We start from the raw sequence: 26885 nt of genomic DNA, 5'->3' as shown, positions 1-26885 counted from the left end.
TACATAAAACCTCATTTACCTCTGTCGACAAATCACCAATATAAGAACTGCCCATAGTTTCACCATCCTCTGCCATTACATAACATAAGATTTAAACATAAGCATAATACCTTTTCCTCTCCTATACGCTCCTGCTCCACATTAATTGCAGATCACACATCAAATTCAGGTCCACATTCATTCTGAAACAAACATTCACGATCCATAGATCCATCCAGAATTTCGGCTTCACCTCCATTAGTAGAAAGATATGCACAGATTTCTTCCTCTGAAATATCAGTACTAGCAGCCTCAACTTACATAAGTTCAACACATAAAACATCATTACTACCTTCCTACAAAAATAATTCACCAATCTCCGTCAGTACACACACAGATTCAGCAAGAGCTGATGAGACTAGTGCTACGCTGGCTTTATTAACCTCCATAACAACTTTCATCATCACAATATCACCTGAAACATCGTCACCTTCATCACTATAATCATTACCACTGGTTAGTATCTCTTTAAAATTTTCTATACCGTCTAACTCCACCAAATTCAGCTCCACCTCAGTCTCCTTTTGGCACATAGAATCTTTCATTGTATTAACATTCACATAGTCTATCATCTCACATTCATAAAACAAATAATTTAGACCTAAATCGTCATCATTGCCTTTACCTTAGGATTACACCTTTTACATACGATCTGATTTGAAAATTTACCTATTTAATTCTCATCTCTTACTAATTTCATTTCAGAATTCTGTCACTTTTCTGCCAATTTATTTACACATATCACATATCCATTTACTCGTGTCCTATTCATCACCGGTTTATTGTGCCGTCTCCGGACCTGAGATGCGGTGAAACCTAGTTTCCTGAACTCCCATTACGTTGGTTCATTTTGCCAGGTGCTGTTCCCTCAAATCTAAGTTCTTGGTGCTGTTCCTTGTCAAGAAAGTATCTGTTCCCATTACCCCTTTGAAATTTATCATTGGATTTGTACCTGTTACCGTTTCCCTTATCAAACCTGTTGTTTGCATTCTATTGATACCTTCCAGGATGTCTTTCATAGTAGATACTCAGACTGTAGTTATGAATTCCACTCTGAAAACTATTTGTCTGCTTACTTTACAGTTTAAATTTCAACACCTGTTCTAATTTTTCTACAAAGTCCAAAAATTCATATATTGAGTTGCTAGGACTGTGCACTAGATCCTACTGCAAATTTTCCGGTAACTGCCTTTTCAACATTGTAATTTCAGTAAGCACTCACATGCATTAATCTCACAAGTCCATGTTTACAAAATTCTCGCATCAACTCGTCCCCTTATTTAAATGTTGGCCGTTCAGAAACTCATTTTGGAGTCACGTTTGCTTTGCTTCACTCCAGAAGTTGTTCAGGAAACTGCTCTCAAATATTTCATAGGTAGTGAACGCATCACTGTGTATATTTGATTGTGGCTCACCTTCCAAATTTCCTTTCACAAATTTTATGTTTGGCTCATTGGACATTCCCCTTATAAAACCATCCCTGCATGCTGCTAGAAAATTTACTGGGTGATATTTCCTGTTGCCTCCAAAACATTTGACCGATCCTGAGTTCATCCACACAGCTAAAAAATTCAATTCATTTTTTATTTCATTGATTTGTTTTTTAACTTCACTATTTTCAATTTTAATGCCAGATTCTAGTTGTTCCTTTATTTTATCTACTTCTTTCTCCCCTTTCCCTATTCAAACAGATAAGTTACTAATAGCCTATGTCGTCTCAGCCATTAGAGCATCTTGTCTACTCATACAATTTCTTATGTTGCCTCCCAGATCTGTATGCAACTTCTCCACCTTATCACTGAAATTTTTCTCCATTTGAGCTACCTTAGAGTCAAGTATCCCAACTTCATCTGAAATTTTGTCCATTTAATCTCGAATGGTTTTTAATTTTCCATCTATCAATTCCTCGATTCCACTAGCCATTTTACCTACTTCGTCTTTCACAACCAAAGCTATTTCGGATTGAACTCAGTCAATTTTTAAATTTACGTGAACCATATCGGTTCTAACAGAGTCAATTTTTATTAAATTTACGTCACCTGTATCAGTTTTAACAGAATCAATTTTGGATCCCAATCCTCTTATCATTTGCATTAACTGTGACATCATGTCTCCCCCAAATTCATCTCCCTTGCCTGGTTTCGGACTATTTGCCCTACTAAATTCACAGCCGATCATGCTCTCCTGCTCCGACTTCAAACTAAGTGACTCACTAGTATTTTCAGACCCACACAAACTGGCCGACTGCTTAATATTAGCGATGTATATTGTTAACAATTGAATGACAGAATTATACACAATCTCACTATCAGTGCAGGTACTTAGCTTTGTCCTGCTGGATCCTACTGCACTGGTATTTCTGCCGATGTTGCAGTTGAAGCCGACACTGAAGATCTCGTACCCTCTGCTGTGGTACTGCAACCGCCGCTGCACGATGAATTGCCGTTGAAGATGCCACTGCTGGCTGGAACCATGTGCTTTCAATGTCACCTCTTCTTCCGCGCTACTTTTTTATCACTTCTAACCACTGCTAAACTCAGTGCACACAACTGTTGAAAAATTCATAGCTCAGAGCCCCCATGCAAACTGCCGCAGACTTGGGGCCTAGATCACAGTATGTTTTTAACTGTGAGAATTACAATTGTAATCTCACAACTATTAAAGAAACCTAATATTCAGTCCTGAACCGAACTCACATTTAACTTTTGCAAGAGGTTCTACCTTGCAGAATTCAAATCCAATTCCAAACTTTCCAGAGTTCATATTCTGCAACTAACCCTTTCCAAAATCAAATCCTGTTCCAACACTTTGCAAGATTCTTATCTCTCAACTAACACTTTCCAAGTTCCTATCCCAGATGTCTTGGCTCAAACTCATGTAGGGGTTGAACCACACGTGTCACATTACACACCCTAAATTAGACACTTGTGACCCTTTGGTTAAATTGTCTGGCTGCTGGCAAGTTTGCGAAATACAAAGTTAATATAATATATCATAACAGTAATAATAATACCGGGAACTAAATCTACAACCCATAAATGATGTAAGCCACACAGTTGCGATTTGTTTAGAATAATGTTTATTCAGAAAGCAAACTAACAGCGAAAGTGGTTGTATTTTGAGTTACTGTTACACTCGAGCGCATATCCATTTGACACAGTTTGATCATTCACATTCTCATCGCGAAATACAAGTTATCTACATGAAAAGTTAGAGTTCACACCAGGCGCACAGCTTGTCACCGCTCAGAGATAAGTCCCGCGATGCCACACAGAGCAAAGACTGACAGTCTGCTTTCACATCTGCATCCGAACTGTACCCTTTAGTGTCTCCAGCCAAACCGTCCCTTTCCCGTCTGCACCAGCACTCTCTCTGCCCATCCCTGGCCGCGTTGCCAGCGCGATGAGCATCATCGCTCAACTGACTAGTGCAGTTCCCTCTCCTGAAGCCATCCATCTGTTTGGCTACAATTTATTCTACATTATTTTACATTTTAACATATTTAAATAATCAAAGCTTGACCACTTTCACATTCTAAATAAAGTAAAAATAACATCTATTACATAATAAATGTTTAATTCCTTCTTAGCTTTGAATGCCACAGCCAGTAGCCTTGCACCAATGTGCTTTCTGATAAATAAATAAAGAACAAAAGTAACTATTATGCACTAAACTTTACAACAAATATTCTATTACCTAATGATTCAGTAAGGTGTCATGCTGTCATCGCTCAGTGTGTTTTGTGTGGAGGAAATGATGATCTGATGCTTAACTGAAAATAGTGATAATTTAAATTTACTATATCTTTTAAAACATATAAAGTTACAGAGTTGATATTTACAATGTTTGTCATTTTAATGATTCACTTCTATATGAAATGTCAGTCATTAAGATCGACCAAAGCATTCAGATTTTATCATTCAGGCCTTTGCTATACAAAACTTGTTAATTTCACTTTAACAGTAAATCCTAAACTATTATAGATATGACCAGTATTCAAGTTTTATTTTGATCCCCACGAAAATTTATGGAGGATGGCAGATTGAAATTACTGTGGCTTCATTCCCTGCATCACCACATAATTAAATAGTTTCCACAAATTTTTCCCTTTGTAGCCAATCTTAGGTCTGCCATATTTAACACTGCTGCGTCTCCTCGGCCACAAACGGCTTCTCATGGGTTTCCCTATGATGTAGGTTCTCATCTGTCTCACTCGCACACTACGGCGCTTAGGCCTCAATAGACAATAGACAGCTGTGAATTTCCCCATCTTGTGGTGAATCTGTACCCCCTGTGGCACGTGGTCCCGGATGACAGGTTATGTTTCACAATTCCTGTAGGCTGACTTTTTCGGCCATATATTTAAATGAGAGCACAATGTTCACCTGACCTCATGCCATGCAATTTTTTTCTTTGTGGTTCTTTTAAAAGATTGTTTCTATGTTTCCCGAGGGCATGCAGCTTTACTGTATGATTAAATGATGATGGCGTCTTCTTGGGTAAAATATTCCGGAGGTAAAATAGTCCCCCATTCAGATCTCCGGGCGGGGACTACTCAAGAGGATGTCGTTATCAGGAGAAAGAAAACTGGCGTTCTACGGATCGGAGCGTGGAATGTCAGATCCCTTAATCGGGCAGGTAGGTTAGAAAATTTAAAAAGGGAAATGTATAGGTTAAAGTTAGATATATTGGGAATCAGTGAAGTTCGGTGGCAGGAGGAACAAGACTTCTGGTCAGGTGACTACAGGGTTATAAACACAAAGTCAAATAGGGGTAATGCAGGAGTAGGTTTAATAATGAATAGGAAAATAGGAATGCGGGTAAGCTACTACAAACAGCATAGTGAACGCATTATTGTGGCCAAGATAGATACGAAGCCCACACCTACTACAGTAGTACAAGTTTATATGCCAACTAGCTCTGCAGATGACGAAGAAATTGAAGAAATGTATGATGAAATAAAAGAAATTATTCAGATAGTGAATGGAGACGAAAATTTAATAGTCATGGGTGACTGGAATTCGAGTGTAGGAAAAGGGAGAGAAGGAAACATAGTAGGTGAATATGGATTGGGGCTAAGAAATGAAAGAGGAAGCCGCCTGGTAGAATTTTGCACAGAGCACAACTTAATCATAGCTAACACTTGGTTTAAGAATCATGATAGAAGGTTGTATACATGGAAGAACCCTGGAGATACTAAAAGGTATCAGATAGATTATATAATGGTAAGACAGAGATTTAGGAACCAGGTTTTAAATTGTAAGACATTTCCAGGGGCAGATGTGGACTCTAACCACAATCTGTTGGTTATGACCTGTAGATTAAAACTGAAGAAACTGCAAAAAGGTGGGAATTTAAGGAGATGGGGCCTGAAAGAACCAGAGGTTGTAGAGAGTTTCAGGGAGAGCATAAAGGAACAATTGACAGGAATGGGGGAAAGAAATACAGTAGAAGAAGAATGGGTAGCTTTGAGGGATGAAGTAGTGAAGGCAGCAGAGGATCAATTAGGTAAAAAGACGAGGGCTAGTAGAAATCCGTGGGTAACAGAAGAAATATTGAATTTAATTGATGAAAGGAGAAAATATAAAAATGCAGTAAATGAAGCAGGCAAAAAGGAATACAAACGTCTCAAAAATGAGATCGACAGGAAGTGCAGAATGGCTAAGCAGGGATGGCTAGAGGACAAATGTAAGGATGTAGAGGCTTATCTCACTAGGGGTAAGATAGATACTGCCTACAGGAAAATGAAAGAGACCTTTGGAGATAAGAGAACCACTTGTATGAACATCAAGAGCTCAGATGGAAACCCAGTTCTAAGCAAAGAAGGGAAAGCAGAAAGGTGGAAGCAGTATATAGAGGGTCTATACAAGGGCGATGTACTTGAGGACAATATTATGGAAATGAAAGAGGATGTAGATGAAGATGAAATGGGAGATACGATACTGCGTGAAGAGTTCGACAGAGCACTGAAAGACCTGAGTCGAAACAAGGCCCCCGGAGTAGACAACATTCCAGTAGAACTACTGACGGCCTTGGGAGAGCCAGTCCTGACAAAACTCTACCATCTGGTGAGCAAGATGTATGAAACAGGCGAAATACCCTCAGACTTCAAGAAGAATATAATCATTCCAATCCCAAAGAAAGCAGGTGTTGACAGATGTGAAAATTACCGAACAATCAGTTTAATAAGCCACAGCTGCAAAATACTAACACGAATTCTTTACAGACGAATGGAAAAACTAGTAGAAGCCGACCTCAGGGAAGATTAGTTTGGATTCCGTAGAAATACTGGAACACGTGAGGCAATACTGACCTTACGACTTATCTTAGAAGAAAGATTAAGGAAAGGCAAACCTACGTTTCTAGCATTTGTAGACTTAGAGAAAGCTTTTGACAATGTTGACTGGAATACTCTCTTTCAAATTGTAAAGGTGGCAGGGGTAAAATACAGGGAGCGAAAGGCTATTTACAATTTGTACAGAAACCAGATGGCAGTTATAAGAGTCGAGGGGCATGAGAGGGAAGCAGCGGTTGGGAAGGGAGTGAGACACGGTTGCAACCTCTCCCCAATGTTATTCAATCTGTATATTGAGCAAGCAGTAAAGGAAACAAAAGAAAAATTTGGAGTAGGTATTAAAATCCATGGAGAAGAAATAAAAACTTTGAGGTTCGCCGATGACATTGTAATTCTGTCAGAGACAGCAAAGGACTTGGAAGAGCAGTTGAACGGGATGGATGGTGTCTTAAAGGGAGGATATAAGATGAACATCAACAAAAGCAAAACGAGGATAATGGAATGTAGTCGAATTAAGTCAGGTGATGCTGAGGGTATTAGATTAGGAAATGAGACACTTAAAGTAGTAAAGGAGTTTTGCTATTTGGGGAGCAAAATAACTGATGATGGTCGAAGTAGAGAAGATATAAAATGTAGACTGGCAATGGCAAGGAAAGCGTTTCTGAAGAAGAGAAATTTGTTAACATCGAGTATAGATTTAAGTGTCAGGAAGTCGTTTCTGAAAGTATTTGTATGGAGTGTAGCCATGTATGGAAGTGAAACATGGACGATAAATAGTTTGGACAGGAAGAGAATAGAAGCTTTTGAAATGTGGTGCTACAGAAGAATGCTGAAGATTAGATGGGTAGATCACATAACTAATGAGGAGGTATTGAATAGAATTGGGGAGAAGAGAAGTTTCTAGCACAACTTTACTAGAAGAAGGGATCGGTTGGTAGGACATGTTCTGAGGCATCAAGGGATCACCAATTTAGTATTGGAAGGCAGTGTGGAGGGTAAAAATCGTAGGGGGAGACCAAGAGATGAATACACTAAGCAGATTCAGAAGGATGTAGGTTGCAGTAGGTACTGGGAGATGAAGAAGCTTGCACAGGATAGAGTAGCATGGAGAGCTGCATCAAACCAGTCTCAGGACTGAAGACAACAACAACAACCACTACCTAATGATTTTCCAGAGTTGAGACACAGTGTGAAAGAGACTATTGCTTGTGTTACTCCCAACTTGTTAAGTGAAGTGTGAGAAAAATTGGGTTTTAGTTTGGATGTGCGCCATATAACTCAAGGTGCACATTTTGAAAGTTTGTAAGAAAAACTACATTACCTTCAATTTGAAGTATAATTTGTTGTAAATTGTCTCAGTTAAACTGGTATAATACATCATTGAAACCAGGACATTCTTTTATGGGCACCCTGTACATAATATTTTGAGAATTGTAATTGTTGATAGTTAAACTATTATTTTGTTGTATATATTTTTTCAGGATCAAGTAGTTGGTCAGATGGCAATGAGCCTCATTTGCTCACAACACCTGGTCTAGTTAAGTCATTGTGTTGGTTCATACTGAACATAGTGACAATAAATCCAGAGGAAACTTTGTGCGAAATTAACCATTGGGGACTTATACGAATTTTATTGAGGTAAATATTCAATGGCTTTATTCAAATATTTTAGTGTTATTTGTAATGGATTTAGTTTTGTTAGCCTTTATGGAACAGTAGTTATTGGTTGGGTGCTGAGTTGTATATTTATATGTATAGTACACTTTTGAATGTAACACTAGCACTGGATATTAAATTATATATGGCAGATTTTCTGCTTTTAGAATTTTATCCTTGTACTTCCTTTGTCGTGAAACAAAGGCCAAAATTTTATACATATTGTGCTGCCTGTAAATTGTTCCTTCACCTCTCCTCCTCCTCCTACTCCTCCTCCTCCTCCTCTCTCTCTCTCTCTCTCTCTCTCTCTCTCTTCCACTCTCTAGGAATGAAAATCAGGCACCTGACTTTAACACTGTCTTATTATGTCATTCCTGCCTCAGTTTCTTCTTCAGCATTTGTGTGAGGGATGTAGTTATCAGCATCAGTTGAATTTATATGCATTTTTATGACGTGGAAGGTACATACTGTCCATTTTGTTAGAAACCACGTTCATGAAACAGATGAGGCTTCTTTAACAGAAAACAGAACAACATATGTGCAAAACCTGTTCATGCAACTGTGATAAAAATGTTGAATAAGTATTCCACAAACTGGAAGAGGTAGACTATGTCAGTTCATGTAGCACTATTAATTGTTTAAGACTTTTATTGGCAGTGCCATTGTAGCTCTGGTCAGAGCGGCCAGAGATAGGTGTACCTACTTGTGTTTGTGTGTGTGTGTGTGTGTGTGTGTGTGTGTGTGTGTGTGTGTGTGTCTTTTTTTCTTTTCTGAAAAAGACTTTGACTGAAAGCTTGGTGTTTCTGTTTGTTTTGCACGTCAGTAACTCAACGAATCATATTTATGGTGAGTAGCAGTCTATCCTTTTCATAATTTTTAAATGAGAAGAATATTACAAAACTAGGCTGTCTCCATGGTCTGGTGGCTAGAATTAGTGTCTGCTAATGCAGAAGCTACGGATTCGATTCCTGTTGAACCTTTCAGATTTTTTTGTAGTAAAGAGGTCTGGCACACCTTCTGAGGTGAAATAAGAAGCTGCTCAGTAATATAAGAAGCAACATTATGTGTAAAGGATAGACTGCTATTACCACATAGAATAGTTGTTGAGTGGCAGACAAGCACACTGAAAAAAAGACAGCTAGATATTATAAGCTATTGGATGAAGTCTATCAACAAAGACAAAAACATTCATAGATGCATAACTCTTGCGCGCGCGCGCGCACACACACACACACACACACACACACACCACTGTCGTTTCCAGGTGCTAAGGCTCGGCTGTGATTTGTGTGATTGTGCCTGCCTTGTTTGTTTTTTAAATAAGAAAATTGACACACAAGCCCCTGGAGGCTTGTACCAGGATAATTGCAACATGATTATTATTTTATCAGAAAAATTGATGTAGGGTAATTGGTGTATGCCATAGTGCCTGATGAGCCTATTATTTAAGCGAGTTTGACACTATTTATTGACCAAAATGAAGCTTTATTGCTACTTGATACACTACTTTAAAGACAAGTAAATGGTAGAGTAAATGGTATGTGTTTCAAAAAAAAAAATAATAAATAAATAAAAAAACTTATCCCCTCTTATTTGAATTTAGATTTTTCATTTTACAACAGCATCTGATCTGCTGCATTTTACAATTTGTTTTCATTTTATCGGTAGGCTCAAGCTATAGATAATGAAAAGGACTTTAAAAGTATTCAGCACTGTCAGCTCTTGGTAAGGTACAAGTAACAGGATTTATAACTTCGCAGGCTCTCAGTAAAAACTCAGAATGAAGTGATTGAATTGTCCATTTGATTTGCTTCCAGAAATGACACAAAACACACTCTCTCTCTCTCTCTCTCTCTCTCTCTCTCTCTCTCTCTCTCTCTCTCAGTTGCAGTGAATCACCTTCCCTTCCTCACGTTGTTCTGTCCTCCTTTTTCCTTTCATATAAAAAATAAAAAATCAGTAGCTCCTAAATATTTGATGTTACTGACTTCAAATTTGTTTGGCTTGGTCAAGAATTTTACAAGGTCAGTAACACACTTCTGAATAAATTAGTAAAGGTAGGTGCTGTACAGAAAAAAAAAATCTTTAATTGAAGGCATTGCTGCAATAACCTGATATGTCCACTTCTGGCTGAAAATAAGCATTTACTACTATTGCTTAGTATGAATATTGCTCAATCATCTGGTGCAAGAATGAGACTTGTATATGGGACCAATTGAGAATAATGTAGGGACTGGACGTGTAGATGTCAGGTGTTTGGGGCAAGAATCAGACATGTCCCTGGATTGCCTTGTCATTGCACCAAACAGTAGGTAGATTATGGCTTGTGAAATACACCCAAGGAGTTCACTATGGTTGATGCTATACAAGATCCATTTGTTTAGACTTCTTGTCCCACCTAAGAAAGCTTTTCCAGTCTAACATTAAGAGTGCTCATAACAAGAAGTTTACTATATCAGATCACAGCTTCTTTGAGTACTCCACTGCACACAATCATGTACTTCACGGTAGTACATCATTATCACAACTTAACCATAATGATTTTGTCATTCAGTAAGCCTCAACTACATTGACTTTTCCTGATGAAAAACTTTACAAAGCACCTCTGCCAATTAAAAGCACCACTGTCAATTAAATCTCAGAAATATAAACATGTAACCAAGCTTGCCAAAATTATGTGCAGTTTGAGACATGTAATTCTATTGTAATTTGGTCAGTAAGAGAATTGTTACAGAGACTACATACAGTTCATGTGACATGCTAATATTTGTTGTTTCTTTAGTTGTTTGTTTATTTATTTGACATCATACTAAAAAAAAAGTTGTTTTGTGTAAGTGAGAGGCAAGTGCAACATTTTAAAAGTCAATTAATATCATAATAAAAACTTTGTTGGCATTTTTTCCCCATTTTTGCACTGATTCTTGTGTTTGACTTGAAATTATGTAAAGATGATTTACTTGGTTATTGCACCAGAACATTCATTTAATTACAGACCCTTTTAAATAGAGGTTTTCTGTACTGTTAATCATACACAACTATATTCTAACAATGAAAAGAATCAATTATTGATAATACAATGTAAATGGGTAGATAAAATATCTACTCACCAAGTGGCAGCTGAGGAACACACACACACAGGTGGCAGCTGGGGAGCACACACACACAAAAGGATTTAACTTTTACAAGCTTTTGGAGCCAGTGCTTCTGGCGGAAGAGTTGGATGGGAAGGAAGAGGGTTGAAGGAAAAGGACTGGAGAGGTTTAGGGAAAGGAGTACAGTTCAGAAAAGTCACCCAGAACCCCGGGTCAGGGGAGACTTACCAAACAGGATTTGAAGGAAAGACTCAGTTCCTTCTCATCCCATCTGATAAGTCTCCCCTGACCCAGGGTTCTGGGTGACTTTTCCGAATTGTACCCCTTTCCCTAAACCTCTCCAGTCCTTTTCCTTCTCCCCTCTTCCTTCCCCTCCAACTCTTCTGACAGAAGAAGGAGTCACTGGCTCCAAAAGCTCACAAACTATATTCTGCAGTAAAAACGTATTTTAGATACACTCATTCTATGTCATGTTATTTTTTTTTTCTCATTTTCATCAGCTTTCATGGTAGAATTTAGTTGTGAAAATTAGACACAAAATGTAAAAATTTGAAGTATACTACATATGTTTTCATTTCTCCTATCAAGTTTTGTATTTAAAATGCAGTAATTCTTTTTAGGAGCATCAGTGATGTACCAGCCTGTGGAGATTATCAGTGGAATAAAACACTGTACAGAGATGTTTTGGAGATGTACACAGCAGTGTGCACTGTGTTATCAACATGTGTATCACTCAATTCCAGCAGCCATGATGTCGCTGTGCATACACATGGCTGTATAAACACTTTAATTGGTCTTCTGAATCCCAGTGCATACTGTAAGTGACATATTTTTCTTTACTTGAATTTGGCCTCTCCCTCTTTTCTTTCTTCCTCCCTTCCTTCATTCTTCTTCATCTTCCTCTTCTTCAAAGCTCTGTAGATAAAGAACTTTCAGATTGTATCATGTACATGTTTTGTGTAGTTTCACCTGTTGTGTGCAACAGTTTTTAGCATGAAAAACATGCTACACTGATGAGTCAAAACATTATGATTACCATCCACTGTGAGGCAGAATGCCACCTGGTGGTGTTGTGGACATGTGATCTGGTAATGGAACTATATAACCAAAACAGAGATGAAGGAGGAATCATTCTTACAATGATCTGGGCCACAAATTGGGAAATCCACTGTGATAAGCAACTTTGACCAAGGACATTATGTTATAACCCAACACTTGATAACAAGTACTTTGGAAGTGATGAAGCTAGTTGGCTGTCCAAGACCTACTGCCATAATATCTACAGAAAGTCATTGAAGGACAAAGAAATATTGAGTAGATGACAAGGTATTATATGTCCAAGCATCATTGTAGAACGTGGATGTCAGGGTTTTCATTCTGTAAACCAGTGCCAGATCTGACAACAGAGTACATTGTAATGCTGGTACAAGCACAAGTGTTTTGGAGCACACCTTTCATCATATATTGTTTAACAAGGGCTCCACAGCAGATGAGCCCTGCATATACACACAGGGACAACAATGACATTGTCAATTACGATAGCAGTGAACACATGATCATCGAGATTGGATTGTGGATCAATGAAAATCTGCCACCTGGTCAGATGAATCAAATTTCTTGTTACACCAGGTTGGTGGTTATGTCCAGATACATGATCATTCAAGCAAAAAGCTGCTTGAAACAAGCACCACAGCATGGGTGCAGGCTGATGGGGATGGTATTATGCTATGGGAGATGCTCATCTCTGTCTCCATGGAAGATGGGGTAGTAATCGAAGGCAACATGATAGCTGTGGACTACGTAAACATCATTGCGAACTGCATGCATCCTTTTATACGTGATGTCTTTTCATCAGCAATGGAATCTTCCTGCAGATTAACTAACCAAGTCTCTGGGCCTGAATTGTGCTGTAGTGGTGTGAGGAGCTGAATAGTGAACTAAGACTGATGTCTTGACCTTCAAATTCGTGTGATCTGAACCTGATGAAAAACATCTTGGCTGCTATTTGGTGCCAGCTGTGTGCCCACAAACAACTGACCTGTAATTTACGGGAATTGCATGGCGTCTGCATAGACATCTGTTGCCACATACCTCTGGAAACCTACCATGGACTCGTTGAATCAATCCCACATGGAATCAATGCTGTATTGTTCTAAATGTGCTGTTCAGCAGACGGTCATAATTTTTCATCTTGTTGGTGTATGTTGGGGGATCGTAGACAGAAAAAAACAGTAGCAGGATAGTACATGTACTGGTAATCCGTACAAGTTCCTAAACTTTGAGTGTTACAGGCATATCTTTTTCACTGAGCTGGAACTCTCAGTCTCGCTTTTAGACTCACACTTTACTCAGCCTAAACTTTTAATACTTTCATACATCAGTGAATCAGATTCTGAGCACTTGCAGGGGCAGTCACGCTCAGCAGAAATGCTTGATGATAAATACAATAGTTGAAATATGGTTATATGTACGAGAGGAGGAGTTGAGAGTGACTGAAACATGCAAGTATTTATACTCATCAATTTGGCTATTGCACTGGTACATTTCACACGAATTTAAGTAAAAACACATTCAGCAACATGTCTAACGCACAAATACTTAAAATGTATGATTTCCTCAAAAGAAACATCATACTGCAATGAAGAAGGCAGATAAAAATTGTGGCACTGTTATATGTTTATGATCGTGAAACATGTGATGTCAGTAATGTGAAAAGAAAGCTAACAACTCACCATATAGTTGAGACATTGAACAGCTAGCATTCACATAAACAAAAGTAAAAATTTTGCTAAATTTTCATGTCTTTTTCGGAGCTCGTTAAAAAACACACACACACACACACACACACACACACACACATTGACCTAGTCCTGGCTTTACAGACATACCTTTACAGGCGTAAGACAATGAGACTTCAGGAAGTGCATACAGCTGTAGGAGTGTTATCAGGTACAAGACAGGAAACTAATATATAATCAGTTTCCTGTAAAATATGAGAAGCCTCCACAGTAACAAGGAGGAGGAGGAGAAGAAAATAAAGACTTTTGTACCAATCCAAAGGTGATAAGAAATAGAAAGAAATGCCAATAAACCAAGATATTGAGTATGAAATTAATAAATGTCAAGCAGAAATAAGGCTTGGAAAGAAAGAGAGAGAGTAGTTTTACAGTTACAGTACACTTCCTCCTTGAAATATGTGGCAACATGCTAATGATTTACAAGATTGTGTTAAGCTATGGCTAGACCAAGTAAAGCATCACATGAGGAAAAAAGTCCAATGCGCCCTTAGTCATTTGCTGGGAGGCCTCATCCAAATCGTGAAGGTGTGGTTATCAAGGGTGCAGGTGCAGTCATCATCAAATTGTGGCTCATGTTAGCACATATAACACCTGTCAGTTGGGTTCTGTGGCTGTACTCAGTTCATACAGCTGGTGGTGAACACTGCTAGCCTCACTTCTGGGTTGCAAGCAGAGCTTACAATTTGCAGTATTATACCCAGAATTGATGTGGGTCCTTTGGTTAGGAATCAACTGGAAAGTTTCAGCCAGAGGCTCCATCGATTTTGTGACAGTCTTGGCTGCAGCTTTATGGACCTGCTTTGTGGGGCAGAGAATTGTAACATTCCTCCTGATAGGTCAAGAGTGCACTACACAGAGGAAGCAGTTGCTTGGGTAGCAAGATACTTGTGAAGTGTTCATGAAGGCTTTTTAGGATAGGCAATGGTTTGAGGTCCTCTGATGAATGCTCATTAGTTGGTACTCAGAGAGCGAAATCAGATCACAAAGTAAAGACACTCCAGATGTCAAAAGTTCAACAGAAAACTGCCAAAGCATTCATAACAAAGTCACTGAATTTACTGCCCTCCAGGAAAGCTGTTGTGTACAAATTATATTTGGAACAGAGAACTAGATGATACCCAAAGTGGAAAGCCCCGAAATGTTTGACAGATCACAGAAGATATATCAAAAAAGCATGTTAGATGCCATAGGAGGAGAAGTTTTCGTTGCATTTGACATAAATATTGTCTCTTATCAGGGTAAAAATTGAGTCTGATTATGAAGTTATCTGGATGCAACTAACCTGCTTAGGGGAACTCAGGTTAATTACCATAAGTTTTTATCATTCATCTGATTCTAATGGAACAATTGCAGAATCATTCAGAGAAACTCTATGCTCAGTAGTGCAGAAGTATCACGATCATGTCACATTTATTTCTGACAACTTGATTGGGAAGTCTATGAATTAATTAGACTGTCTTGTGAAGTTGTTCTGAACACTTTTCTAAAAACCGTCTTAAGCAGATAGTCAACTCAAACATAAGGGAAATATTTTAGACCTTGTAGCTACACTCAGTCCTGCCCTTATCACCTGTGTCAGTATTGTAATGACAAAATTTAGGCAAGTGGGTCTGATGCCATACAAACAACACATCCCGCAACACACTGGCACAGCATTATGCCACGACACCTGCTGGGTATCAGCGCCCACTCCAGTCAGTGCCCAGTTAGTTACCACATTCAAGCACTTTCTAGCATGTGGTATACACAATTTGTGCATAAATACTGGGTGTCCAACCATGCATTTCATGGATTTGGTGTCCATCACAATGTTGGCTTCCACCATGAAGTCGCTACTGCTCCACTGCCATCCTGAGAGGACTGCAGGACAGGAGATTCAGCTGCATTGTTGATGGGTGGAGGGTTGAACAGAGGCCCTTCTAACCAGTGTGCTACTGGGTGTCCACGTGTATCAGATGCTAGCAGCCAGCCAGCAGTCCATATTTTGTTCCCAAGGCACTTATATTCCTGTCAGCCACCGCACTGGGGCAGGCTGCCAGCATGTCACGCACTCTAGCTGGCCGTGCCAGTCTGCCACACCACTTCGTGACACAGCTCTGCTACCGGCTGGGAATGCTTACCACACAAGATCACACTGTGACCGGGCTGCACTGGGCATAGTAGCTGCAGGCACCTTCATATTTCACTGCCGAGATCTGTGCGTTGATGCCCACCTCACCGCCAAGGCCAGATGTGGGCATAAGCTACTAATATGAGCTGTTGAAAACTGATGAAGGGATTATGCTGTCATCAAGTAGCTTGTGACTCTCATCAACCCATACCACACCATCTACTGTATAGAGACAGGAATTAGTGGTCATGAACTAATCATGGCAAAAATTATAAATAAATTCAGTAAATCCTAGAACAGTTTTTATGCTGAAAAAAGCAGATAAGCAGTTGTTGTCATCCTACTTAGACAATAATGGACATTATTTAGATCCAATTTGATGCATGTAGAGAAATTATGGTTAAAGTTGAAACTGATTGTAAGTCATGCTGTGGAGAGTATATGCCAAGTAAGTGGATTAAGGATGGGAAGGTCTACAGTGGTTTAGTATCAAAAATCGGTAAATGCTGAGGATACAGAGATTGTTGCACACACTGTTCAAAAAAGAATGCGGAAGTGATGGCAAGAAAAAGTTAATACAAATTCATGTGTCTTTAAAAGCATGATGCATGAAGCATACAACTTCCACCATCATATACCATCAAAAGATCTTGCTGAGAACAAAGAAAATTCTGGTCCTATATAAAATCTCTTAAGTCACACAAAGTCACTTGTCAACCAGTCTGGTGTGGCAATATAATACAGTAAAAGGAAAGTTGATGCTTAAAATACTCATGCAGGATGCTTGCACAGACACCATTGTTTGACTATCACACAGACTCCCATATGGAGAACATAGAAATAAGCATCCCTGACATTCAGAAGCAAGTAAAGGAGTTTAAAACAAGCAAGTGCCAAGTCCAGAGGGAATCCTTATTCAGTTTTACAGTGGGTACTCCTTGGCATTGGCCCATTACTTATCTTGCATTTATTGTGAATCTTTCACAACGTGCAAAGTCACAAATAACTCAAAGAAACAACTATTTCTTAAAACTAGAGACTAAATCTTTAACATGGTTTTGCTGCAGAATTATGGAGGGTATTGTAACTTCAAATTTAATAAATTTCCTTTAGACAGAAAAGGATCTCTGCACAAATCAAAACAGATTTAGGAAGCATCGCTCATGCAAAATTCAGCTTGCCCTTTTCTCATGCAGTATCCTGTGAACTACATAGAAAGGACAAGAGACAGATTCCATATTCCTCAATTTCCGAAAGGCATTTGACACAGTGCCCAAGTGCAGACTGTTAAGGAAGGTCTGTGTGTACAGGATAAGTTCTCAGATACGAGAGTGACTCTAAGATTTACTAAGTACTAGAACCTGGTACTTTGTTCTGGATAGTAAGTGTTCATCAGAGACAAGGTTATCGTAAGTAGTGCTCCATGGAAGTGTGACAGGACCACTCTCTATCTCCCTATACATAAACAAAATGACAGATAGAGAGATCAGTAAGCTGCAACTGTTGCTGATGCTGTAGTGCATGGGAGAATGTTGTGGTTGAGTTACTGTAAGTGGATACAGGATTGCTAAGACAGGATTTCTATTTGGTGAGGTGAATGGCAGCTTGTTCTACACACAAAAAAATGTGATTAATACAGATGATAAGGAAAAACAACCCTGTAATGTTTGAATACAGTGCATCGATTAAATACCTATATGTAACATTGCATTGCACATAAGGTCGGTACTAGGGTTGACTTTGATTTTTTGGAGAAATTATAAGAAAGCGTAACTCATCTATAAAGGAGACTGCATGTAGAATACTGCGACCCATTCTTAAGTACTGTCCAAGTGTTCGCGATCACCTCCAGATCCGATTAAAAGAAATCATCAAAGCAATTCCAAGGCATTCTTCTAGATTTGTTGTAGGTACGACAGAATTTCTCCGTGAACTGAAATGGGAAACCCTTGAGGGAAGATGACATTGCAAAACACTATTGAGAACATTTAAAGAACCAGCATCTGAGTGAGGGAAAGATTCTACTGCTGCCAATGTACATTTTATGGAAAGTCTGCAAGGATAAGATAAGAAAAATTTGAACTCCTAGTTAGGTACACAGGCAGTCATTTTTTCCCTCAGTCCCTTTGCAAGTGGAACAGGAAAAGGAATTACAAGTAATGGTACAAGATACCTCCTGATGTATGTAGATGTAGATGCAGAGGTAGATATAGATATTGATTTCATTATGGTCCCATTTCTTTTGAAGGGGATGACTTAAGGCTGAGGCCCAGCCTTGTGATAACATTTTCTTTTCCCCTATATGTTCTGAATGATTTCATTGCATTATTAGTATACAGTCAGTTGAAACAGTAAAAACTGTAAAATATGTAGGAGTAAGCATCCAGATATATCTGAAGAGGAGGAGGAACATGAAAATAGTTGTTGAAAAGGCAGGTGCCAGACTGAGAGTGGTTGGAAATGTCCTAGTGGAACATAATTCAGCCACAGAATAGGTGGCTTAGAACACCCTTGTTTGAGTGATTGATTATTGCTCATTAGTCCAGGTGCTTAAAAGATAGAATTAATCGAAGTAATGTTGTGGCTGTGTCCTCTTGTAATGCCTGGATAAGGAGAGGGTGGTATGATACGTGGGTGGCCAGTTTCCGCTCACTTCAACACAAAATGCACACATGGTTAAAATACACTTTAATACTGGAACCAATGGAGTACTTAACTTCAGTGATGTTCAATCTGAAGTTCTGTTGTTAACAGCAATCAGATTACATGTACCAATTCTTGAATTTTGTCCGTGTCCATATCACAACTATATACAATGACTAACGTTCCCTCACAGCTAGCTATGGTGCGAGGTGATGACTATCACTGTGGAAGACTAGAACATCATTCCTAGCTCTCAGTGCCAACCGGTGTGCTGGAGGAGGTGTATGCCAGTATGCCACCACATTCCCCCCCTCCCCCCCCCCCTCTCAAAAAAGCCACTCTGTTGTCATGTTCTGGAGATAGGAACCACAATGGGGGAGGCAGGAAGCTGGACAGAGAGATGAGCTGGGAGCTGGAGCTGTAGAGAATGGTATACTCACGGCCGTACCCTGCCATCTGGCTTGTGAGAGCACAGGAACGTTCTCCCGAAAACACTGCTCAGGATACATGTCCAGTTCTGGGGCGATGTTGACGATGACGGAAATGGTGGGTCCAGGTCCATTGGGTCGGAGAACAGTGACAGAAGACGCGAGGGCATGACGTCCATTGGCTCATCCTTGGGTTCCTTGGCAGTAATAGGGACGGCTGAGAGGGCCACATGGTCTCGTAAGGCTGTGAATCTGGGGGAAGAAAAGCAGCAGAATCACGAGGCAAACGACAAATGCGAATTTGATTCTGGTGATAGTGCTGCAAAAACCATCGGGACCTGCAATTAGATACATATATGTGCCAGTGCATTTCTGGATCTCACCTTGCTCCCAGTGCTGATGGCAGCCAAAAACCCTGTAAAGAACAAGATCACGTGGTGCAAAGTGTACTTACGGACCATCGGTGGCGCCAAATGCTGCAGTGGGTGGAGCAAGTGAAGCAGCATCCGATGGCGGTGCGCATGCAGAAGTTCCACCTTTGATGGTACATGGCATGGGTGGGAGCTATAGGAGGTGAGAAAGAGTTGGCAGCACCTGTTCCTGTGTGTGGGAGGCGCGAAGCTTGGCCATTTGTTGTTTAAAAGTGCAAACAAAGCATTCCGCATCTGGCAGGGGGTGAAATGGAGCACTTGTTAGATGACGAACGCTATTTCAGTCACAAAACTGTTCAAAGTCATGTGACGTGAACGAGGTCCGTTGTCTGTAACAGTGACTTCAGGTAATCCTTCATTGCAAAAAATTGAGGAGGCCAAGAAGTACAAATTTAATGCAACAAAATCTTCAGGTCAGCATCCACTTCTTTGATCTGTGCAATTGTTCTGTAATTTGTTGCAAAAGATTGCAGCAATTCAGAGTCCTGCACATCGATCTGCCAATAAGATGCAACAGAGGAATCAAAATCAGAGTCAGGGCCAATCGGAAGGTGAGAAAGGGTGTCAGCATTGTCGTGCTTTGCTGTAGTTCTTCTAACAATGTTTGACGATAAGAAGCGATGTGAAGTTGGATTGCAAAATTCACACCTCTCGTACATCTGTTGAGTTACTTGATCTGCACAGACGATCTTCTTCTCTGGATAGCTGGCTATGTTGATCTCCAAAAACTTCTGCTCCGAAGAGTACTGTTGGTTAATGGAATTTATCACTCTCTCTCTCTCTCTCTCTCTCTCTCTCTCTCTCTCTCTCTTACTCAGTCACTCTCTACTCTTGAAATAAGTGGATACTTGCAGAATACTTTTAATTTAGTCTTGGTATATTTCAACTTCCACAGAGAACAAATTCTCCACTTCTCGCATAAATATTCGAATGTTTGCAAGTCAACTGATTCATCTAGCATTAGACTCAATTAAATACATTTACAATAGCGTAGTTTTTACAATCAAGTAATTTATGAACATGTCTTGATTCTAGCAAGTCCAACACATGAAGTGCAATTAACAATTTTTCAACTGTTCTTCTTTTTTCTCATTACAATAGTCAACGATATAAAACACCATAAGATACATAAACACTCCTTGTTCTTCCAATACGACTTCCGTGGCGTGAGCAGCAAACACTTGTCGATGCCGTTTAACTGTCGCATCTACCTTGTGCTCGTGACTCCTTTCCAGCCTGCACACAGAAACATGTGTCACCCAGTATGTACATTCTCTCACATTTATTTTTAAAATATCATGTGTCCGAGACAGTAGAAGTACGAGAGGTTCTAGAATTTATGCGGAAATTCTCGAAGCACTACATATTCCTCCCCTCAGCTCGAACACGCGATATTTTATACATACTCATTACATATATTAGTATTACATGTAATAACAATTCATATTTCAAAAGTATGCATTCCACATTTTTTTATTAACTGTGCATAACCCTTTTATTTACTATTTCGCTTTTCTTTTTTCATTTTACTTTGATTATAAAACGGGAGTATTTCACTCAATGTTTGAGTCAATTCTTTTATATCTAGGAGTCATGGGACCTAAACTTTTGGTTACCAATCGTAAGCTGAAGGTGTTCATGACGCTTTAGTATTTTCTCTTGTACTGTTTCTTTAGTACGTAATAGTCTCATTAATTATAGGCTGGGACTGATGACCATAGATGTTAAGTCACATAGTGCTCAGAGCCATTATAGACTGTTTGTGGTCTGGAGGAACTCTGGGCAAATGAGAGCGTTCTTCTCGACACTTGTAAACTCACATAAAACATAATAATGCTAGTGGAATATAGAATTCAAACTCACCAGAACAATTCCTACAAAATGTGTGACTTCTGCCACGATTCTGTCCTTTTCCCCTAGGATCAGCACCTATACCTTACATGTGGGTTGACCCCATGGGTAAACTTCCTCCATCTGTTCCAGTAGGTAGGCCCCTTTATAACAAATCCCTATTCTTCAGGCCACAGATCGTCCTATCTCTGTGTAAGTATGCCTGCCCTAAATCTTTAGCAATGCCGGGTATGCCCCCATTTTCCTTTATGAGTAGACATCATGGTTCATTGCCCTAGTATACATTTTATGGACACTACAATTAAATATTTTCAGGAAAAAATAAAAATCTATTTCACACTACACACTCACTTCTTAACACTTCTTTTAATACCCTAGAGTCCTCCTCTACTTTTCAACTTCTGTAATCCTTAGTAGATACTATGTCTACACCTAATGATCAAGTCCCACTACTGTATGACACATAACTCCATCAGAGTATTTGCTACACTGACTTTACTTAATTAAGCATCATAATTAACCCCAATCTGACTTGCATTCTCCTTCATTACTCATGCCTCCATCTTATGTATACTCATAAAATCATCATACTTTTTCTATACTTACACTTGACGGTTTGTACCTCTCGAGCGGTTTCTAGGTAGTAGTTTCATTGTTTGTGTACTCGTATATCTTTGTGTGTATGATGATGTGTGTTTTTGTAGCCTGATTCTTCGGCCTTATTATCTAAAGATAAGTTGTAGGTTATTGGAAACCACGGATAATATGAAGGACTTCTGTGACAGAAGTGGATGAATATGGAAAGAGGGAAAAAATAGGCAGGTACTCAAAAGAGAAGTAGGGAAGGAAAAAATAGAAATGGTTGTGAAGATCGAAGAAGAGAGAGAAGATAGCCCCAAAGACACGAAAACCTTCCCAACCCCCTTCCCCAGGATCCCTACCTCGCCGGTACTTGAGTGAGAAGCCGGAGGAGGTATGGTGTTAAATTGTCTCCTACAGAATGAACATTCCCACCTTCACCCTTGAGGTCCCCAAAGAAAACATTAGCAACCCCTATGGAATGGCAGATGGTGAAGAATCAGTCACATCTGTTTGCGAGGGTTGTTTGAAAGGTGTGGTGTGTTTTCTGTGTTAGACATGATTTATATGTTGGTGTAAATCTTGTTTTAATCTATAATACCCACCCCTTCCAAAAATTATACAAACCCTCCCATTTACATCACATTTCATAAAAGGTATAAAATATTCTATACCAAATAGAAAATTATACACTACTGTAAAATAGTTGTCTAGTTAGTCACTTTATATTATCTTTTATACACACATGAAATCCTCTATTCAGTTTATGTCGTCTCGACATCACTCTGTTTAAATAGTACCATCATATTATACTTTTTGCTAATATAACATTCTATTCGTTTCATTTCATGTCTAGAAATCACTGTTCATTCGTGATTCTCTTAAGTTTTCTATTTGACTGTTATATCTGCTTTCCTACACACTAAAATTATAGGATAGTTTAAGATTTTAAGAGAATTCAGTGCAGGAAAATTATCTTGGAAGAAACACCCAAAACAACTCGACATCCGATGGTCATCACTCCGCCCATTAACTCGGAATGTTAACGTCCCTGGGGGATAAATGTGACTCCGTCTGGATCCCATGGATCTGATATTAACTCCACTTGTGCAAGTGCAAACCAGTACTTCTTATGAAATTTTGTGTGAAAGTCTTCCCACAACAAAACAATCACCACTTTACTAGGCAACATAACATCAGGTAAAGTTATTCTATTTTCTACTCTATCCTGGTCAAATTTAAATCCTTTCCATACCTCTCTTGGCATTACTAAACTCAGAAGATAAAACAGGAGATGCGCTCTCAGAGATTACTCTCGCGGCAGCTTTTCGGTCTATCATCTCTTCTACCTGTTCCTCCAGGCTACTTATATTTTTCATATCTAAAGTTGCTTGCTTCTCTTTAAAGTTTCATTTCACGTTATCTACTCAAGTGTTAATGCCTTCAATTTGCAATTGATCTACTGGTATTAACTTGTCCTGCTTTTCAACATTTTCTTTTTAGGTATGCAATCTATGTTTTACAGCATCAAACGTAACATTACAGACACTTTGAAATGATCCTAAATTTTCACCAAGTCCAACTCCTACAATATTATATTTATCTTCAGTATCCAATTCTAACTTTTTAGCTAAGCCCCAAAATTGGTTACTCTGTGTCTGACTAAAATCAGTGAACAGTTTGTTTACATGACTCCTTAATGAACCTGTTAATTCCTCTTTCAAATCTATTTTAAAATGTTCTACTTCAGTAGTTAAAGCGTCAAATTCAGTCTTCAAATTTCCCATACCTTCACATAAATTACTAAAGTCTTTACTTTGTGAATCTACCTTAGCACTTAACAATCCTAAAGTTTCATTCTGAACATCCAATTTATTGTTTAATAGAGTAATTATTGAATCTAATTTAAGACTTTGAGCACTTAAAGTTGTATTCTGATCATCCAATCGAGAATTTAAAGTTTCATTTTGAACATCCAATTTATTATTTAATTGAGAATTTACTGCGTCTAATTTAAGACTTAGTTCCTTTCTTAAAGCCTCTGAGTCTGCCCTTTGTGCTTTTATTAAATTTACTACTCCAGACCAGTCAGGCAGCACCTTACTCACTTTCATTGCCATGGCTGGTTCTGAAGTGTCCCCAATTCTCTGTGTATTATCCATATTTCTCTTAATTTTTGAAAGAGTAATCATCAAAAAAATTCTACATTGAGTATAATAACTATACTAACAGTCTATTATTCAACAGTTTCTTTAACTTTACACTCCAACAATTATTGTTTTGCACTCACCCGGCATAGAGTTCTGGCTGCATTGGTGAGTGGATGCGTAATCAGCACTGGTGAACAGCACTGCCACTGGCGGCGTCAAATGCTGGTTTCAGTGTCGGAATCAGCAAGCGTATGTGGAATCAGCACTGGTGATCAGTGGCTGGTGTCGGCGCAGTCAGACATAGGCTGGTTTCCACATCTGCGTCCCTGTGATGTGGGTGAGAGCCGCTTATTCCCCACACCGGATCTTCTTCGATGAATTATTTTCGTCGTATTTCTTCTTAGTCTAATATGTCAGAATCTTCTCTCTTTTCTTTTACCATAATATATTTCTTACGTCTTATCTTTTATTGCATTTATTAATTCTCACCATTTGCACTTTTAATCCGAATCAAATTCCATAAAACAGTTCTCTTGTCTTGTTATGTCTGGTTGCTATGACAACACATATCTTCTGCTTTGATTTCCTCTCAAAATTCCCATTTTTTTGGGTCCTTTTCACTGGTTGCCACGTTCAAACGTTGTCGACGACCTGGAGTGTGGTGCGAAATTGGTTTGCGTGCAAAATTCACACCCCTCTCACATCGATTGACTTACTTGATCTGCATAGACAACCTTCTTCTCTGGATAGCTGGCTACGACAATCTCCAAAAACTTCTTCTCCGAAGAATATTGCTTGTTAACGGAACTCTCTCCCGAACTCTCTCTCTCTCTCTCTTGAACTCTCTACTCATGAAATAAGTGGATAGTCGCAGAATACTTTTAATTTAGTCTTGGTATATTTCAACTTCCACAAAGAACAAATTCACCACTTCTCACATAAATATTCGAATGTTTGCAAGTCAACTGATTTGTCTAGCATTAGACTCGTTTAAATACATTTACAATAGCGTAGTTTTTACAACCACGTAATTTGTGAACATGTCTTGCTTTTAGCAAGTCCAACACATGAAGTACAATTAACAATTTTTCAATTGTTGTTCTTTTTTCTTGTTACAATAGTCAACAATATAAAACACCATAAAATACATAAACACTCTTTGTTCTTCCAATCTGACTTCCATGGTGCGAGTGGCAAACACTTGTCGATGCCGTTCGGCCGTTGTGTCTACCTTGTGCTTGTGACTCCTTTCCAGCCTGCACACACAAACATGTGTCGCACAGTATGTACGTTCTCTCACACTTATTTTTAAAATATTGTGTGTTCGAGATGGTAGAAGCACAAGTGGTTTTAGAATTTACCTGAAATTCTCAAAGCACTACAGTTTGTACACAATTTCGTTCTGATACTGGGATAGAAGCAAAGCCCAATGTTGTAATTTTTCGGCGGTACATGTAGGAACTGGCTTTGACAGATGACACGAGGACTCCAAAGGCTTTTGATCTGTCACCAAATAGAACTTGTGACCAAACAGATAGTGATGGAATTTTGTCACACCGTACAGAATAGTGAGAGCTTCTTTTTCAATCTGTGAATAATTGCATTGAGTTTGAGTTAACAACTTTGAGGCAAAAGCAATAGGTCTGTCTTGTGCAGCAATTCTTAGCAAAAACACAGTGCTGATTCCAGGGGAAAGCTTCTACTTGCAGAATCACTTGTTTGGCAGGATCAAAATGTAGTAAACATTTGTCACTGAGAAGGCATTTTTAAGGTTCTGAAATGTGTCATGACACTCTTTGGTCCATACGAAACGCACATTTCTCTGACGCAGTGATGCAATGGGGCCGCAATCTGTGAAGCATTTGGAATGAAATGAATGCAGTGTGTCAACTTACCTAGCATGGGCTGCAGTTCAGATACATAGCGAGGAACATGTAGGTCACAGATTGCAAGCAAATATGTTGGAGAGGGTGCACACCCTGACAGTTGATCACATTACCCAAATACTGTAGTTCCGCCTGAAAAAAGTCACACTTTTCGAGATGACACTGGAGTCCTGCATCTTACAACACTCAAAAAAGAGTAAGCAAATTAGCAATGTTTTCCTCTTTCATATGACCTCACACGACAATATCATCAGGGTAGTTCGAACAGAACAGCACTTTAGCAGTCACTGTTCCAAGTAATGTTGTAAAATGGCAGGTGCGGAGGCACTGCCAAAGGGAAAACGCAAATACTTGAACAGGCCTAAGTGTGTAGTAACAGCCAACACTTTTTGCGATTCTTCAACTAGTGGTGTTTTCAAATAAGCATCACGCAGATCTCTCTTAGAAAAGTAATGGCCTGTGCCAATCCTGTCCGTAAGTTCCTCATAGCAAGGCAATGGATAAATGTTCATTTTTGTGTGTGGATTGACTGTAGTTTTCAAGTCAACACAAATGCGAATGTGACGAGAAGGCTTGGGCATCAAAACCAATGGACTTACCCTGACTAGCTTGTATCAGAGCAATCACACGATTGTCTTGCAATCATTTTAATTCACTGTCTACTTTGTCTCATAAAGCAATGGGAACGGGCTGAGCCTGGAAAACCTTAGGCTTTGCATTGTCTCTCATGGTAATGTGTGCTACAAAATTATTATCTTTTCCAATGCTATCAGAAAAGAGTTCAGGAAATTCCTTAAGCAAACTAACTAACTGTCTTCTGAATTAAAAACAGTCACTGAAAGTACATTGTCTTGGATGCTAAGGCCCAACAAGTCAAACGAATCTAAGCCAAAAATATTTTCATGGCTGTTGATTGCAGCATGGTAA

At 39.1% G+C, this 26885-nt stretch overlaps 1 protein-coding gene across 1 annotated transcript in view; it reads left to right on the top strand.

Moving 5' to 3' along the window:
• Nucleotides 1–26885, top strand: part of LOC126176097 (rotatin) — a 443859-nt gene that overhangs the window by 335025 nt on the left and 81949 nt on the right. The window contains 2 exon segments of the mRNA XM_049923237.1: nucleotides 7816–7972; nucleotides 11703–11899. Of these exon segments, the coding sequence (XP_049779194.1) occupies nucleotides 7816–7972; nucleotides 11703–11899 (354 nt within the window).

This window comes from Schistocerca cancellata, chromosome 1, assembly GCF_023864275.1.
Source record: "Schistocerca cancellata isolate TAMUIC-IGC-003103 chromosome 1, iqSchCanc2.1, whole genome shotgun sequence".
Taxonomy (NCBI): domain Eukaryota; kingdom Metazoa; phylum Arthropoda; class Insecta; order Orthoptera; family Acrididae; genus Schistocerca; species Schistocerca cancellata.
Note: the sequence above shows the minus strand (reverse complement) of the source record. Positions and strands in the feature narration are given on the sequence as shown.